Consider the following 17,758-nt stretch of genomic DNA (forward strand, 5'->3'; position numbering starts at 1 on the left):
AGACAAAGGACGGTGGTTTGGCGGTGAAATGTAGAGCCCACGAGAGGCCGAAAGGCCGGCAGGCTCCGGCGACCCCCAGGCTTTCCGGGAGTGAGGGGGCGCGGAACAGTGCACAGGCCCTGTGTCTGGGGCGGGCAGGGTGGGTCGGAGCTCGCCGGCGGCACGGGAGGAACCCGTGTCCAGGGCTGGTGGAGCGAGTCTCCACCTACAAACCACAGATCGCGCGGGGGCGTGGCGGGGGCGTGGCAAGAGCGGCGAGGCGCGCCTCCCATTGGCTGCTCGGCCTGGCCAGGCCCCGCGCCACCGGTACAAATTAGCCACGCTCAACCGCGGCATCCCGCCGCTCTCCGAGGACAGGATTCCTCTTCCCAGATCAACTGCACGACTCCCGCGCCCACCATGGCCACCATTCAGCAACTGGTAGGAAGATGGCGTTTAGTGGAGAGCAAAGGCTTCGATGAGTACATGAAGGAACTAGGTAAGGCACCGGGCGAGGCGGTGCTCGCATCGTGGCGTGAATGTGTGCGTGTGTGTGTGCCTGTCTGTCCTCCGGTCCCCCCAGTTCGGCGTGGCGGGCGCAGGGGCGGACACACTAGGCAGCCACCTCCAGCCTTTCCCCTTTCCACCATCAGTCCCCACCACGCGGTTCCCGCGCTGCACTGCACCACGAGGCGAAGCAGCTGCAGAGCTGGGTGTGCGTGCATCCCGCCGGTCTCTAGACTCCCGGTAGAACCTGCCACGTGGTGCACCCAGGTTTCTGCTGCTTTCTGTCTTAATTTCCTCTATTCTTCTGTCCTCCTCCCCATCCTCCCTTCTCCTGTCACTATCGTGTATCTCCTTTTGGTGGCCGCATCTCGCCAACTCTGCTGCATCTTTTGTTCCTCTGTGGCAAACGACTCCCCTCCCTCTTTTCCCCCCGGAACGTGGTGCCTGTAGAGGGTCTGAACGCAGCTACAGCCTCAGCTTTCGGCCAGCTCTCGCCCGCGTTAACGCCACCCCGGGCCCTTTGATGGCAGCTACCCGGCAGCATCTGGCATCCTTGACTCCGACCCAGAGTCTTGGCACCAGAGGCTTGGCACCGACAGCGCTGACCTTGCCTGGCCTTGCTCGAGGTTGGCCACAGTGGGCGGATACCTAACGTGCCAGGGGGTAGTCATGCACAGCCGCCTTGACCCCCGAATCTTCAGGGCGAGGGGTGAATGAGCTCTTCTGGAGAAGCACAGACAGACACAGGGAGGCAGGCCCTCCTGCTGTGACTCCCTATCAGCACGCCTTACAGGCGAGGCTCTGCAGAAAGCATGTGCCTTCTTCAAGGCTTCCTTATAGAGGAGAATGGGTCCCAGGGGGACCATTAAATTTACTGTCTCACTCAAAACAGTGCTTCATTCTCATCCTTTTCTCAGCCACTGACAATGATTGCATGCTGGTTGAGACATTGGGTGGATTGACAAACAAAAATGGACTTTTGTCACAGGCCACTAGGAGTGTGATGGGGTGGCATACATAGCCTGGGTCCTGTCTGTGATGGGGCTTCCAGCTCCTACACAACTGTGGAACCCACGATGAGGGGGCTTTAGAAGCTGCCATCCCATCACTTTAATGAGGATGCCCTAGGGTACAGAAGTCACTATGAAGACCCTTGTCTTTGTCCCTGTGGCATTTCAGAAGCACTCCTTCTCCAGACTTTCTACAGGACAGTGCCTGGTTCAGGCTGGTTCGGTCAGGACTCTTGAATGTACTTAGGACACTAGGAATAAAACATGAAGGCAGTGGTTTCCTTTTTTTCCCCTTGACTATGAACCTAGATCAAGATGGCTATGAACCAAGCCATTTACTGCACTCATATCCAAGAAATACACGTTTTGTGTGCATTCACCTGTCTGAGGACCAAACATTCTCTTTCTGTTCTCACATCCTATTGAAATCGAATGTGTTCATCACATGGCTTGTTTTCAAAGTTCTAGGGTTGCCAGGCTCAATGCACTAGAATGCAATCAAGGTATGGGAAGAGCTGAGCCCTTCATTTGTCCAAAATGAGAGAGAATAAATAGTAACTCAACTAACAACACAAGGCACAGCCCTGTGCTGTGCTGGCAGAAGAGCATGCTGGAGGGGACGTGGGACATTTTTTTTCTTTTATGGTTGCTGTGTCGCCAAGGTTGTCAAGCCAGTTTTTCTCGTAGGTTGTATTCTCCTTGTCTGAGGCAGGGATTTGGCCCAGATATAAGTTCCCTTGTAAATGTTAACACCCAGAGGAAATACACAGATTATAAATTAGATGTGATATCAATATAGTAATCGAGTTACATAGCTATGAAATGTTCTCTGTTTTTGAAGGTAAGATTTTTTTCATTTGTTACCATTATGATTGTGCTGTTTTACCTCTTAAAACTTAGTGTTATTTGATTATCTCAGGGTTGGTTTCTACATATGCAAATATTTATCAAGGGTTTTTCCTGTGCCACACTATGTGCCGGAGTTGTATATAATGGTCGGTAGACTTGAGTAAGTGAATTTTAGAAGACCAAATTGCTTCCCTAGCTTTCTGAAGGCCAGCACAGCATGGTAGCCATGAACTGAAATTTGGAGCCAAAATGCCTGCACTGGGGGTCCCCAGCTCATCACTTTCTAGAGGAGTGAGCTTGTATGGGTTACTTCAGTGATTCACTTCATTGTTTGTGAAATGGAAACGGTGCCCTCCCCCCCACCTCACAGGGTGGGCTCAAGGCTTCCATGATTTTGCGTATGTCAGGTGCTAGCACCTGGTGAGCGCTGGCTCTATCTTTACCTTAAGTTCTTGGTAAGTAAGTGAAAATACTCAGCACGGTAATTGCAGTTGAATCACTGCTTTTATTCTGTAAGCTATAACTTTGGTATTCCTGTTATTTAACATGATTAACATTCACAGGTGTGGGAATGGCTCTGCGGAAAATGGGTGCCATGGCCAAACCAGACTGTATCATCACTTTTGACGGCAAAACCCTCACTGTAAAAAGTGAGAGCACATTGAAAACGACCCAGTTTTCATGTAACCTGGGAGAGAAGTTTGAAGAAACTACAGCTGATGGCAGAAAAACTCAGGTCAGGCATAATTTATATAATCACAGAAGCTTCTGGAATGATAGATTGTATTAATAACATTCTTACTGTTTACAGGCAAGAACTTAATGAAAAAAGTCTCAAGTTACTTTATGAATTGAGTTGACAAATTAGTGTGAAAGGTTCTGCTTTATAACAGTCTATTTTGTAAAAATAGTTTAAGGAACGTGAGAGTTTAAGTGTGTTATGTGTGTGTCTAGGTTGAAAAGCTTCAACTCTATTATGAATAAAATTGGTGCGAAGTAGACCTAGGAAGGAAAAGTTGTAAAAATGTTGATTAAGGAGATTATGAGTCATGGAAACTCTTATAATGTACTTTGGAAAATTAAAAAACATGCTTTATTTTTGCAGACCGTCTGCAACTTTGTAAATGGTGCACTGGTTCAACATCAGGAGTGGGATGGGAAGGAAAGCACAATCACGAGAAAACTGGATGGCGGGAAAATGGTGGTGGTAAGTACCCAGCTTCTGAGGTCCTCGTGGGCTAGTTGTTTGTGTTCATAGTGCCCATAACTGTATATATCACTGGTCATGAAAAGCACAAGTAGGTTGGGGTAGGAAAAATGCAAAATAACACCAGTACACCGATGACTAAAAAGGCCTTGATGATGTGGCAGGGCATCGCTGGGGCTGGGTTTAGTCTGTACTCCACTGAGACCAGCATCGCCTTGGGTATACCACCAAACTGCTCTCTGGGGCATAATTTTTTCCATTTCTTTAAAATGAGGAATACTGTTTGCGAAGACCAAATGAATTATTTAGAACTGCAAATCAATATGTTAGTGTTCAGCAAAACATACACAAATCTTATGAAAAACAATAGGTTCTAGCTTTTCAAACTGAGGAATCCTAACATGTATTTTCTTCATCTGTGAAGTAAATGACAAGGTTTTGTAGGATTCTTATCCTAACACTTAAATTCCACCTGGGATGCAAGACTGATGTAACTCTTTAATATTGTTCTTTCTCTTAGGAATGCATCATGAACAATGTCACCTCTACTCGGATCTATGAAAAAGTTGAGTAAAAATTCCATTATCCTTCTGGACAGGAGTTAGCTATGAGGATAAACAAGCTCAGTTCAATGAGCAAATTTCCCCATGTCTTTTCCCCCCATTACTGTTCTGTTATATCTTCATCGCAAACATTTTACATAACTATTTCCAAGTGTTAGTTTAATTAGAACCAACCCTTTGTTTAGTAAATAAATGTGTTTATGCTATACCAGTGTTGTATGCTTTTTTCCACCAACTTTATAGGAAATCAATGATAAGTTTTAATAATGAATTGCATAAATTCTGGGTAGTCTTGAGGGTACTATAATGAGATTATATTTTAGTAATTGATATAGAGAGCTACTACAGTGGCAGATACACTACACATTCTTAAGCTTGCCCTGTGCTGTTTGAACTCTGTATTAACTCAAGATTCTTAAACTTCTGGCACAGATGGTTGTCATGGAAAAATACCCACATACACTTTATAATTTACATATTTAAATTAAGCCAATTAATAATCCTTTAATGGCCCCAAAGTGTTCAAGTGAAAAGGAAGAGTTACATGTCTCTCATTTTAAATCAACAACTAGAATTGATTAAGCTTAGTGAACAAGGTATGTTGAAAGGTGAGACAGGCCAAAGAGGCTAGGCCTCTTGTACCAAACAGCCATGTTGTGAAAGCAAAGAAAACATCCTTGAAGGAAATGAAAAGTGCTACTCCAGTGAACACATGAATGATAAGAAAGCTGATCTAGAGAAAGTTTTAGTGGTCTGGGTAGATCAAAGAAGCCACAATGCTCCCTTAAACCAAAGCCTAATCATGAGCAAGGCCCTAACTCTTCAATTCTATGAAAGCTGAGAGAGGTGAGGGGACTTCAGAAGAGTCTAAAGCTAGCAGGGGTCATTCATGAGGTTGAAGGAAAGAAGCCATCACCCTGTGGTGGTCTGGAACCGAACCTACAATATTTTTTATGGGGCAGCGCTGCTCCAAACTTATTTTATCTGAATTTCTATCTTGGTGATTATCTCCATGCTAGAGTTTCCCTTCATCCTCTTTTCCCACTTATAATAATAATGTACATTTTTATGACTCTCCCTGCACCAAACACTAGGCCAGATACTTTGAAAGTTTTGTGATTCTCAGAATGATCCAATACAATGTGTACTCACTATTGTGTGCTTCCTGAATCAGTTGAGAATGGCAAGGCTTAGAGTCTAGGAAATGGTCTCAAGTCAAAAAGCAGATTGGAGCCCTGGCTGGTGTAGCTCAGTGGATTGAGCACGGGCCTGCGAACCAGACAATCGCGGTTCGATTCCCAGTCAGGGCACATGCCAGGGTTGCAGGCCAGTTCCCTGCAGGCCAGTTCCCAGCAGGGGACGCACGAAAGGCAACCATACATTAATGTTTCTCTCCCTCTCTCCTTTCCTTCCCCTCTAAAGATAAATAAATAAAATCTTTAAAAAAAAAAGCAGATTGGAGCACAGATCTGACTTTAGTCCTGAGCTGCCTGCCACCTACCACATTCTCGTTTCTATACTTTAGCTGTCGGACTGGGGCATTGCTTGGGCAGGAGTAGGCCCATACTTCTCACATGGGGAATCTTTGACATTGTGGGTGAGAAGTTGTCCTCATTGTCCCGGACTGTAGCAAGCATGTTAAGAGCATTGCCACAAAATGCACGTGGCACCCATAAGTCTACCTTGAGCACCCCATACATTTCCAGATGTCTTCTGAGTGGCACCATACCTAGTTGAGAATCAGGGTAGAACGAAGGGATCTGAACTTTATATTATCTAGGGTCAATTAAGTCCTTTCTGCTAAGCAATCCTTTAATGTCAATGGACTCCTATCCAAAGATATAGGGCCTTCATTGAATATTTTGGTTTTCTCTGAACTGATGGTATGCTGGAATGTAACCTGGTTAGTTCTACAACACACAGGATCTCGGGAGACTCCCTCTTACCCAAGATCTACCAGATCTCCAGTGTTCTTTGTGCTTCAGCACTTGCTGCTGATAACTTGCTAGACAATTCCTTGAGGATGTCATGTCTAATTTCAAACGAGTTTAACCTTTCTAAAATAAAGTGTGATGATTTACGTGCTTGGATTTTGGAAGTGGACAGTCCCAATATCCAATTCTGGCTCTTTACTTTTTAGGAGCAGTGTGATTTAGGACAAATTACTTAACTTTTCTGAACTCAAGTTACATCCTTTGTAAAAAGATATAACCTTGCTTGTAGAGTTGTTATAAGTATGAAATGAGATAGTGCACATAAAGCACTTATCACAGGGCCCGGCACAAGGTAAAAGCTTAATGTCTCTCCAGTACTGCCTGGTAAGACGTTATGCACTAATGGAAAAGCTCTGTGACATCTGCACTGTCCAATCTGGTGGCAGTAGCCACACAAAGGTTGCTGCTATTGAGCACTTGAAATATGGCAGGTGCAACTGAAGAACTGAATTTTAAATTTTATGTAACTTTAATTAATTAAAATATAAATTTAAATACCCACATAAGGTTAGCGATGGATGATTTGGACAACACTGGACACTAATCTCGTGCTTTCTAAAATCAAATTTCTTAGTTGTTTTTATTCCAGACCTAGTCCTCTTGTATTATTCTGCATGTCAATCCAAGGAAATGTTACATTTTTTCTAGTTCCCAGGCTAAATGCCTTTGAGTCATCTTTAACTTTTACCTTTCTTTCCATACCATATCTAATCCATTAGTAAGTGATTACTGCTTTATCTGCAGAATATATTTAGAAATTAATTACTTCTTACTTCTTCCACCGCACATGCCACCCTGATTCAAAAACCACCATCATTCTCGACTTCATTTTCATTTTTATTCTGCCAGAGTTATCATCTTAAACATTAAAGGTTGTCATTTCTGGTGAGAACCCTACATTGGTTCCTCACTGCATTTAGAGTAGAAGCCAAAGTCTTTACAGACGTCCGATCTGATCTTGCCTGTGTCTCCCAACCTCCCAACATCCCCTTCTGATTTCTTCTCTTACCACTCAAACATTTTCCTCCAGGCACTGGTCATTGCTGACTCAAGTGTGCTCCTGCCTCAGGGCCTTTGTACATATTTGCTGCCTCTGCCTGTAACAATCTTCCCTGGAAACTGCAGTCCAGGCTTTCTCAATTTTCTCACTTCCTTGCAGTCTCTTCTCAGATATCACCCTGGCAGTGAGTCATGCCCAGACCACACTGCATCCTCCCATATACTCTCTAGTCCCCTCTGCTGTCCTTGCTTGCTCTTATCACCAATACTGACTGGCTATATATTTACTTGTTTGTTTTTTTTAATTTTTTGGTTATTATTTGTCTCTCCCACTGGAAATAAGCTCCATGAAGAAAGGACTTAGCTTTTTATGGTGTCCTCTATCACTCAATCAGGAATCACCTGGGACACAGAAAATGCTCTGTGTAAATATTTGTTGAATAAATAAATTCATTAAAAAAATTGATGGCTTCTCTGTGCCTGTTTAACACCTTTTAGTATCATTCAACACCTATTATGTTTTTGCTTCAATTTATTTTTTGAAACCATATTTCTTACCTTTTTACAGATAATTCAACTTTAGCCAGGTCCTTTACTCACTCCAGACATAGTATGTTCGATGACTATAGAACATGGATGTCTGAAATGGGAAGTAAGGATTCACTCCTGTCCCTGAGCTGGTGTGTCGAACACTCTGCTTCACCAGGAAACGGATTGCCCAATTTCAGTCAGCAAATTCAATTCATTTTCCTACTGTTGAGTGTTCTGCCAACAGGCAAGGTCTGTCAGAACCTGACCTGTTATCTGTGAAACATGGTGCAAATTAGAAACAATTTAATACAAGTGAGATGGTTTCACACAAATCAAACTTTCACAGAAGAAAAATGTCCAGGGAACTTTACGTCCGTGAGTGCTTCCTGGGCCTTACCTCTTCTCTTCGAGCACAATGTGAGTGCCTAAAGGCGATGGTGATGGAGAAGCACAACTGTGAGGTCTCTGCAGACAATATGAGGCTTTGCTATATGCTATATAATAATGTTGCACTTATTGCTAATGAGGTGGTTTCTTGAGTCTTAATTCCTTCATCTGTTTTCTCAAATTTCTGGTATTCAAATCTGTGCTATGGTCCTAAAAAGGTTGAGAGCCATCTTTTTAGCACTTTGATTTTAACACTGCCAACTCAACTTAGGCTATTACTCAATTCTCGCTACTCATTAAGCAATGATTCTTAATGTCCATGGTATTTGAAATTCACTTTTAAGTTTATGAGAATAATTACAGCTCTTTTCTGGGTGTCATGTACTTACTCTCTGCCCCCTCCTTTCAGTGTTGTTCTATTAGAAGTCGCTGCCACTTGGTAGTCATGTGTGGTGTGGGTTAGTAAGAAGAACTAATAAAGTTGGTGAACTGGTTTAAAAAGCTGAGTGACATGTGTTTTGAAATTGTGAAAGGCAGGTGCTATGATGTGTCACTGGACTCAACTGGAAAATCACCAGAGTCTGATGACATTTGATGTGTCAGGCTGTCACCAGATGTGAACATTTACTTCAGATCAAGTCCATCTCTTCCTTCCATACCTCCTCCACGTACACTGCACACTTTGAAAATGTCTAAAAAAGAGAATAAAATATTTTAAAGAGCCTTTAAAAAAAGTCTGGTGACACATGGTATGGTAAACAAGGTAGAGCAGAGTCAGTCCTTTTTTCATGAAGCTGACATTCTAGTATGAGAATATGGAACATACATGATTAAAACAAGTTACCTAGAGTGACAAAGGCAGCAACAACAACAACAAAAATCAGGTACTGCAACGAGGAGTGAGTAGGTTTGAGGCTGCTTTACATGGGGAAGGCCTCTCAGAGGACCTCTTAGACCTGAATAATGAGCAGAATGTAGGCAAGTGACATCTGGGAGTGGGCATTATGTTCTAGGAAGAGAGACTAGCAACTATAAAAGCTCTGAGTAGAGACAGACAAGGGTGGCAGAGTGACAGAAGCTTGTAGAAAGTGATGTGTTTAAAACAATTAACTGTGTAGCCCAGCTGGTGTGGCTTGGTTGGCTGGAGGGTCATCTCTTGCACTGAAAGGTTGCAGGTTAGATGACTAGTCAGGGCACATGCCTATGTTGCAGGTTAGGTCTCCAGTGAGGAGTGCATGTGGAAGGCAACCAAATGATGTTTCTTTCACACTGATGTTTCTTTCACACTGATGTTTCTTTCTCTCTCTCCCCCTTCTCTCTCTCTCCACAATACATATTTGACCAAAATGCCTGCATAGTTTCTTTCCATAAATTTTTCATTTTCACCAACAATTTTATTGATTTGGAAATTTTGAGTATGTTGGCTGTCTCCCGTGTGGTAGAATGTTGATTGCTCTCAGTTAATGTCTCGATTTGATCACTATCAACTTCAACTGGTCTACCTGACCATGGAGCATCGTCCAGTGAGAAACCTCTAGCACAAAACTTGGTAAAGCACCATTGACATGTTTGATCAGTCACAGCACCTTCTCCATACACTGCACAAATCTTTTCTTGCATTTCACTAGTTTTTTACCTCTCTTGAAATAATAAAGTATACTATGCTGCAGATGTTGTGTATTTTCTTCCATCTTAATATTAAAATAGCTACACAAAAATTAACCAATTTTGATAAGGTTTTTTGAAATCCATGCTGATATGACAGCTGTTACAATATAATCGAACAACATTGTTTTGAATGAAGTTATAGACAGCTGAGTGCTACTAGAGCCATCTTACAGAAAAAAACAAACAAACTTTTTGGCCAACATAATATATACATAAATTTTTAAAAATTAACTGCGTAAATTCTGAAGTTTTAATTGCCTGTACTGAATGATTCATGAATCAGGTAGCATCTAATCCAGTAAGCAGACAGATGCTCTGAGGAGTTAAACAAAATGAAAGACCTATCTAGAAAGGAAGGTTGGGCAAGGAAGTCATTAGTAAAAGAAAAAAAATCATTGGAGGAAAGTTGTTAGGGTTCAGGGTAACAACAACACCTACTCATTGGCTTAGCTGTGATGTTTCCCATTGGCTACTCTTGTTGCTGGGAAAGAAGAAAATCTTCCTTCTTTCTGCTGGAGGTGGGGGAATAAAGTAAAAACACCATTCTGTTGGAAATGCAAGGTACTTATTTCTGTTTGGGGTAATTGAGTGGTAGGATGTGGGAGTTCCTTCTACAGCCCTTCTAAACTCCAATTTTGATTTGAAAAGTTGAAGTTTCCTTTATTGATTTTCATGGTTATAATGTGGGACAAGTGTAGTCTGAATATTTGTGTAGGAAAAAAAGCATGTGGACCTGGCAGCTGCTCATGAGGGATCTGGGTTAATATGAGCACCAAGCAAAACCATGAAGAGTCTCAAGTAGGAAATGACAGATGACTGTTAAAAATATCAGTACGTGAAGAACATATTCAATATTGTAATAACTATGTACGGTGCCAGGTGGGTACTAGACTTATTTGAGGGGATCATTGGGTAAGTTACATAAATGTCTAATCACTATGACGTATTGTGGGGGCAACTTTCCTTGCAAGTCCCCACGTGTGCCTCGGATGAAAGTAAACATGACTAAGACATGATGTGATCTGCTTGGGGAGGAGAGGTAACCAGTTTCCCAGAGGAAAAAGGCTTTGAGCAGTGGCCAGTTTCTCAGGGAAAAAGGCATTGAGCCCCTCCCTCCAAGGGCTTTTATTGGGTTGTAATACACAGGAATACAGGGCGGCAAGGATCAAACAGAAGATAACATTTCAAAGAAATCTGAGGGCTTAGTCTGAGTCACAGTCTGTCAGGAACAGAGTTTTAGGGCTTCCTGCTCCAACCCTTAACATATGAATGAAAGCACTCTTAGCAGAGCAAATTTCACAAGTTTATCAGGAAGTCTTTGTGATGCCAGAATTTTCCCCAGGACACGCTCTAGCAGGGCAAGGAGCTGCACCCCTCCCCAACGGGTATTCAGGCTTAAGAGGATTAGAGCCAGGAAGGGCTTCTCCCAGAGAACATGGGGGCTTGGGCTTTGTCAAAACCGGGGGGATGAGGGGGGGAGTCCAATGCTCCCTCTTTGTTGCAGCCCCCCCAAGTCCTTCCATGATGGCCTCCCAAGTGGTCGCGTCTGGCCTAGGTTGCCCCTCCTCTGAGGAGTCTTACCCGTCAAGGACTTCTGACCAAGCTTTGAGGGCAGGAAGGAAACTGAGGCACCATTTGCTACCAGAGACAAGCTTTGTCTCCTGTAGCTTGAATTCCAGAGGTCACTGACTCCTCCTTAGCCACAGGGGGTAGAGTTACAATTCCTAAAACTAGGCAGAGCAGTCCACAACAATGTATATGTGAAACTAATATACTATTGAAAGTCAACTATAATTGAAAAAATTAAAATAAAAAAATACCCTAGTTGCACTTTCAGGAATAGAACACTTAATATCAGGAATAACTGTCTTGCAAAAAACAACTGAAGACACTGGACAAAATATTTTTTTTAGTATTTCTTTAAAGTCACCAAGTGCTAATAAAATAGTGAAGAGGTTTTTGGCCTGGACCTAAGACTTAAGACTGCAGAGACTTAGCCTATATCCTCTGCCCTGGAGCATTTGCCTGTGGATCTGGAAGTGACTAAGCTGTACTTTTGGCAACAAAGCAGATGTTTGGCCTTTGTGTGATGGCAGGGGGCTGACTTCCTCTTCTGTTGTCTTAGAAAATATAGTTATGAGGATATTCCTCAGACTGCTGTTCACTAGCAGAGATTTGGAAAGCATATCACCTAGAAATGTGGGGTTGCTTAAATAATCAGAATGCATCCCCATGGCATTTTTAAAAAAGGCTATTAATAGCTTGGGTAAAAACCTCATTATGCACTATAAAGTGAAAAAAAAACCCAAATATAAAATATTATGTACATGTCTCACTTGAGTCACATGTAATAGAAAATTTAGAAAAATGTTAATAGCAGTTATCTGTTGGGATTGGGTGATGTTTTGTTTTTTATTAACTTGTTTATCTACCTGTAAAAACAAAACTGAACAAACATTCTAATGCAAATAGTTTTACTTATATTTTTAATAATAAATAGTACATTTGAAAATACTATGTAAAAGTAAAGAAGAAAATAAATAGCCATGGAAATCTCACTTCCATAGAAAATTAATATTAATATTTGTTATGATGCTTTCAAATAGTACTTTGTATATGTATATTCACATAGACCAAAACCTTTTATACTTAATATCAACAACACAGTATTCTATTGGCACATTTTGTTTTTTTAACTCAAATAAGAAGAGCTTCACATTTTAAAAACTTAAACAAGTTACTTATTTTATATTTCCTATTCATTAATATTTAAGTTTTTTTAAAGTTTCAGAGTTATTAACAATGGTTCAATGAACACTCTTAAACATTGAAGTAACAAAATCATTTAAAATATTTTAAAAGTATTTATTCTTCAGTTAGGTCCTTAACGCACTCTGCCCTCCTTATAACATAGGCCACATGTTGCCTGGCTGCAGATGTAGCACATAGTGGCATCTGATTAAGGGAACCTCTAATCTGAAAAAATATTTTGCTCCTAGGAAGCACTTTAACTACCTTTTCAAAGAACATACCTTTTCCTTTTGCAATTAAATATCTAAAAGGAAGGAAATGTTGGTTCTAGCATCAAGTCTGATGCACAAGTTGCAGCACCAATGTTTTATTTATAATGGGACAGTTTCTCTCTCTCATATGCTGGCTTCATGCAAGATCATGTTTACTCACTTGCTCACAATAACAAGTGTTTCCATTCTCATTCTTATCCTTGTGGGTGGCGCTATAGCGTCTATATGCCAGCAGGCTCTGGCATTTGGGTTAGCTTGTTTCTTGCTTGGTTGGTTTTGTTGGTTTATTGACCTTCTAACAAGACCATTACTAAAGAAACACAGGGAGGAAAATTCCAATGTTATGTTTTAGTACAGTAGCAACAAAGATATTTTTCACATAGAAGTTTGGAAAAGTTACATGTAAGTGAACAAAGACTTCTTTTATGATTCAGAGTTGGTTTTACCAAGGTTTTCAGCAGATTATACAAATGAATACAGAAACTAAACTTGCTGACTCAGTCAATTGCCCCAACTATTAAACTCAGCTTCCTCTCTTCGCTACCCAGGGCAGAAATACAGGAATTTAAAAAAAAAAGCCACTCTTTCTGAAGTAGGCAGACTTCTGGAAAATGGCCAGTTCTGGAGATTGACCTGTATAATGTATCATTTTACAAGACGTGTTACCACATGCAGATATCCTAGAGGGATCATGAGAGATGAGATAATCTCAAAACCTCCTGATTCCATGTTGCAGTAATTAACATGTCAATAGAAGGTTCTGATGAGAACTTAACTTTTTTTATCCTGGAAGTAGACAATAATTCTAGGGTCCCAGAAAACTGAAATCATTTAACACATTTAAATTTTGGACAGTGTTTTTGGGCAGCTGATGGGTAAATGGTGCTATTTCAATTCCACACGTCAGGGGCACAGGGGTCCATATGAAAATAAGAAATAAGGCACCAGCCCAGAATGAGGCAATGTTAACGAAAACAAAAAGCCCAAGAGGTAATTTGATAAAAATGTCATCAGACTATTTGCCAAGTAGAGAATCACATTATCTCTATCATGGGTGTTATTACATTCCACCTAGATTCTGCATACCTGCAGTCATTCTTTCTGGACCCAAGAAAAGTGTTTTCTTTATACGAAGACCACATTTACAATATGTACAATGTATCTATCTCATATACAAGTCAGTTCTTCTTTAATGTAGTAGCATTGATCAATTACCAGATGAGGTCTTTGCATCCCACCCTAACACCAGCATGACTGAGATGGATTAGTTGATTGATCGATTGATTCATTCATTCATTCATTCAATTCAACAAATATATTTGAGCCCTTACAATGTGTCAGACACCATGCTAAGGGCTGGACGTACAAAATTCAATAAAGGTAAAAAGTCCTGACTTCATGGAGCTTAGAATGTGGAGGGAGAGATGGACAACAAGCAAAATCTAATGTAATAATTATAGGTTTATGTACCAGCCATGAAGGACAAAACAAGGTGCTTGGTGGGGAAAAACAGTAGTAACGAACAATGGGGAGTTAGGGAAGGCCTCCCTAAGGAGAAGAAATTTAAGTTGAAACCTAAAGGAAGGAAAGGAGCCAGGCAGGACAGGACCAGGGGAAAGCTTGCCCAGCGGAAGGAGTAGGAAGCAAAAGTAGCAGAGTGGGGCAGGAACCTGGCGTGGAGCCAGGCCGAGGGGGAGAGAAAGAGCTGTGCCGGGGTGGGGTCAGGACATGGTCTGGGTCCTGCAAGACCTCTGAGTCCTGGGAAAGAGTGGAGATTTCATCCAGGTCGGTCAGGAAGTCCCTGGGGGAGGGGAGGTAAAACAAGGTAGAGTCATAGTCAAAAGTAGACACTCAAATCCCAATCCTTTGGACTACATATATTTTTGAATTCAGAATTTGCCTTGTACTTTAGGAAGTTAATCTGGTATATGTATATATGTTATCCAAGAATTAATTGATATATTACATTACTCCTCCAGAGGCATCTGAGTGCAGTACCCTATAATCAAATACTATAAAATACCTGCAGTTTAATGTGTCAAAATTCACACAAAGCAGGATAAATAAAGACTATATATAGCCCTGCATTCATTGATCTCAGGATTTGCTGCTTAATGAGTTCATGTTCAATTAGGTTTTGCCAACAATTAAATTATGAAAAAAATATCAGTCTTCAGAGCTTTTTGGATTTTGGATTCATAGATAAGAGATTATAGACCTGTAATTATCCCCCTTTTCTAAATTATAATGACTAATATTCATGAATTAGTTGACTCAACAAATTATTGTTTGAAGACTTCTCTGTGTGCCAAGCAGTGCTCTGAATGTCCAGAGATGTATTTGACATGAAAAGTTATATGTTCTAAAATAGAAAACCTACTTTAAAAAAATATTCTTGTATAAGTTTGAAATGTTACTTGTCTACCAATATAGTAAACTATGAGTAACAATGACTCGACCACAACAGAAAAACAGCAAACCCCACTAAAGCAAACTACAACAAAAGTGTCTTGCTCTGCAGATAACATCAAAGAGCCCAGCACCGGGTTGGGCGAGAAGGTAGCGAGATGCTGGAATGGACCATCGGCTGAAGCTCCTTCAGCGTGATGCTGTGTGCTCCCATTTAGAAGTTCCTGATCCTCATCTTCACTTTTGATAATTAAGGGAGTTGATCTGCCCGTGAGGAAATATTGTATATCAAACCAAGAGTGTATTTCGGATTATTCTGCTCCAAATAATGGGCTTTAATACCATTCTTGTAGGTAATGCCACCTACAAAAGATAAGATATTGAGACAAGAACTTGGGATAGGCAATTTGATTTAGTCTTAAAAAATGAGATAGATACAAATATTATTTCCTTTTACAAATGAAGAAATAGGGGTTTAAGAGGGGAGTGGGAGGAGACAATGAGGGGAATGGTTTTCAGGAACTACTGTAAAGGACACATGGACAAAGTCAAGGGGGAGGTTGGAAGCAAGGGAGGGAGGTGAGTTTGGCTGGAGTGGGGTGGGGAGTAGTGAGAGGAAAATGCAGACAACTATAATTGAACAACAATAAAATAATTTTAAATTAAAAAAAAAGAAATAGAGCTTTAAAAGCAATTAGAAGTAGAGAGCTAAGTGTACCTGGGAGCCGACCCCCTCTGCTTCCTCTCCTGCTGTCCAGGATGCTGACTGGCAGGTATGAGGGTATGAAAAGCTCAGGTCCCCGCTTCAGGTTAGGCTTCTCTGATATGTAGCTGACACTCCAGAGTTGCACTGTGGGTCAGTTCACCAGCCCTCAGTGGAACTCACCTGAGATCACACCCTTCCAGGGCTTCCTCCTCTTCCTGCTCCTGTTCCTGACCCCACCCTCCCCCACTCTGGCAGGTCTCTCTCCAGCACTTTTCTTCAACAAATTGTTTGCACAAAAATTCTTGCCTCAGGATCTGCTTCTGGAGAACTCATAACTATCCTGCTGAGCCCTGCAGAATCCTTAACCCATGGACACCATAAAGCATAGTAAAATGTTTAAACCATGAGTTGGAATGATACGGTATTCAGCACTTAGGTAGTCAGGACTCCCTGCAATGCCCTGGTACATGTGCGAAATAGGGTATTTCCAGGTCTTCCCCAGATGTGTCTATGGCTCAATTCACCCTACCCAGATACAAATTCCAGACATGGAGTTTCCCTTCTTGCTGTAGAGCTGCTGCTAATACCACTGTCTAAGGGCCCACAGAGTGTCTGATCTGCTCAAACAGCATTGCCTTGCATCATGTATTATGGTAAATGAGGTATGACAAAATGCATATGACCATGGGATCTACCACAAAGCACCACCACAAAGCACCTCACTCAGAGAATTCTAGTCTGACAGCACATGGGACAGCCTCTTGGAGGCAAAGGTAAGAGGGGTCACAGTTCTTCAGGAAGTGGTATGAACATAGCATGAAGCTCTGACATACTGCTGGGTACCCCCAGGAGAAACAGAGTTCAGGAACAAGAGGCAGGAGCAGGCAAGGCCCTGTTTTGCTAATAGGTGACAGTAGGGAAGACTTTGCAAGGGAAGACCTGTGGCCTAATTTGCTTAGATATGTTATAGTTTGAGGTTATACAGATTGATTGACAAGTACACTGTCTGGTATGTAGTCAAATGGGTAAGTATTTGCTGGCTCAGAAGCTGGTGGAAAAATGGGTGATGGTGTGCTGGGCATGAAATTAGTGTTATAGATATATTTATTTGAGGCAGCCTCTTTGGATTGGAAATGTGCCCTGTCCCAAGTGGGTTTAACAATACAATAAACTAATGTGGAAAGAAAGATGCTGTCTAAAAAACCACAAATAGAATTTTGAAAAGAATTGATATACTGTGGTACAATAAATAAATAATATACATGGCTTAGATTTCTTTTAAACTCCATAATTCTCAGCTAGTCACCTATATTGAACAGATAAACCTCAACCCTAAGATAAACCCTAGATAAACCTCAACCCTAAGATAAACCCTAAGATAAATTTCTACAAAGGCAGACTAGTGGAGTAATAATTTAGTTTAAAAGGGCAGATCCAGGTTCTTTAAGTATCTACCTTATGTTTTCCCTCCTCTACTATTATCTTCTCTCTCCCTTTAAAAACACTTTTATTACTTAAGGAAGGAGTAGCTTTGGAACTTTAGGCGAACATGTAGATTCTTCAATCTAGCTCTGTGCTGTTTATTTTTTGAAAAAGGAACGTAGCAGGTTGGGCTACATAGTTTGCCTTTTTATCACTCTTACATTCAAATGTCCACTGGTTCAGAGTGGCAGGAATTCTTTGAATTGCTTTAGTTTATACATTAAATAGATATAACAGAAGCTGCAACAATCTGTGTTCAGGTTTAAGACTCCTCTCAGCCACAGGATTTAGGTTAGCACTTCCTGAGAGGGACTATTGTAAATATACACACCACACCACCCACTTGCAAATAGTACTTGAACACCGTAATGAGCCTCTTGAATAAACAAAGGAAGGGCTAGAGTGCAAACCTCCTCCCCACACCCCAGCCGCCCACACCCCAGC

At 41.5% G+C, this 17,758-nt stretch overlaps 1 protein-coding gene across 1 annotated transcript; it reads left to right on the forward strand.

Moving 5' to 3' along the window:
• Positions 1–319: 319 nt before the first annotated feature.
• Positions 320–4,323, forward strand: FABP5 (fatty acid binding protein 5). The gene is made up of 4 exons (XM_037152367.2): positions 320–478; positions 2,909–3,081; positions 3,451–3,552; positions 4,073–4,323. Exons 1-4 carry the CDS (start codon positions 400–402, stop codon positions 4,124–4,126), a joined length of 408 nt encoding a protein of 135 aa, XP_037008262.1. The 5' UTR covers positions 320–399; the 3' UTR covers positions 4,127–4,323.
• Positions 4,324–17,758: the final 13,435 nt, after the last annotated feature.

The sequence above is a fragment of the Artibeus jamaicensis genome, unplaced genomic scaffold (assembly GCF_021234435.1).
Source record: "Artibeus jamaicensis isolate MK-2021 breed Jamaican fruit bat unplaced genomic scaffold, CSHL_Jam_final scaffold_916, whole genome shotgun sequence".
NCBI lineage: Eukaryota > Metazoa > Chordata > Mammalia > Chiroptera > Phyllostomidae > Artibeus > Artibeus jamaicensis.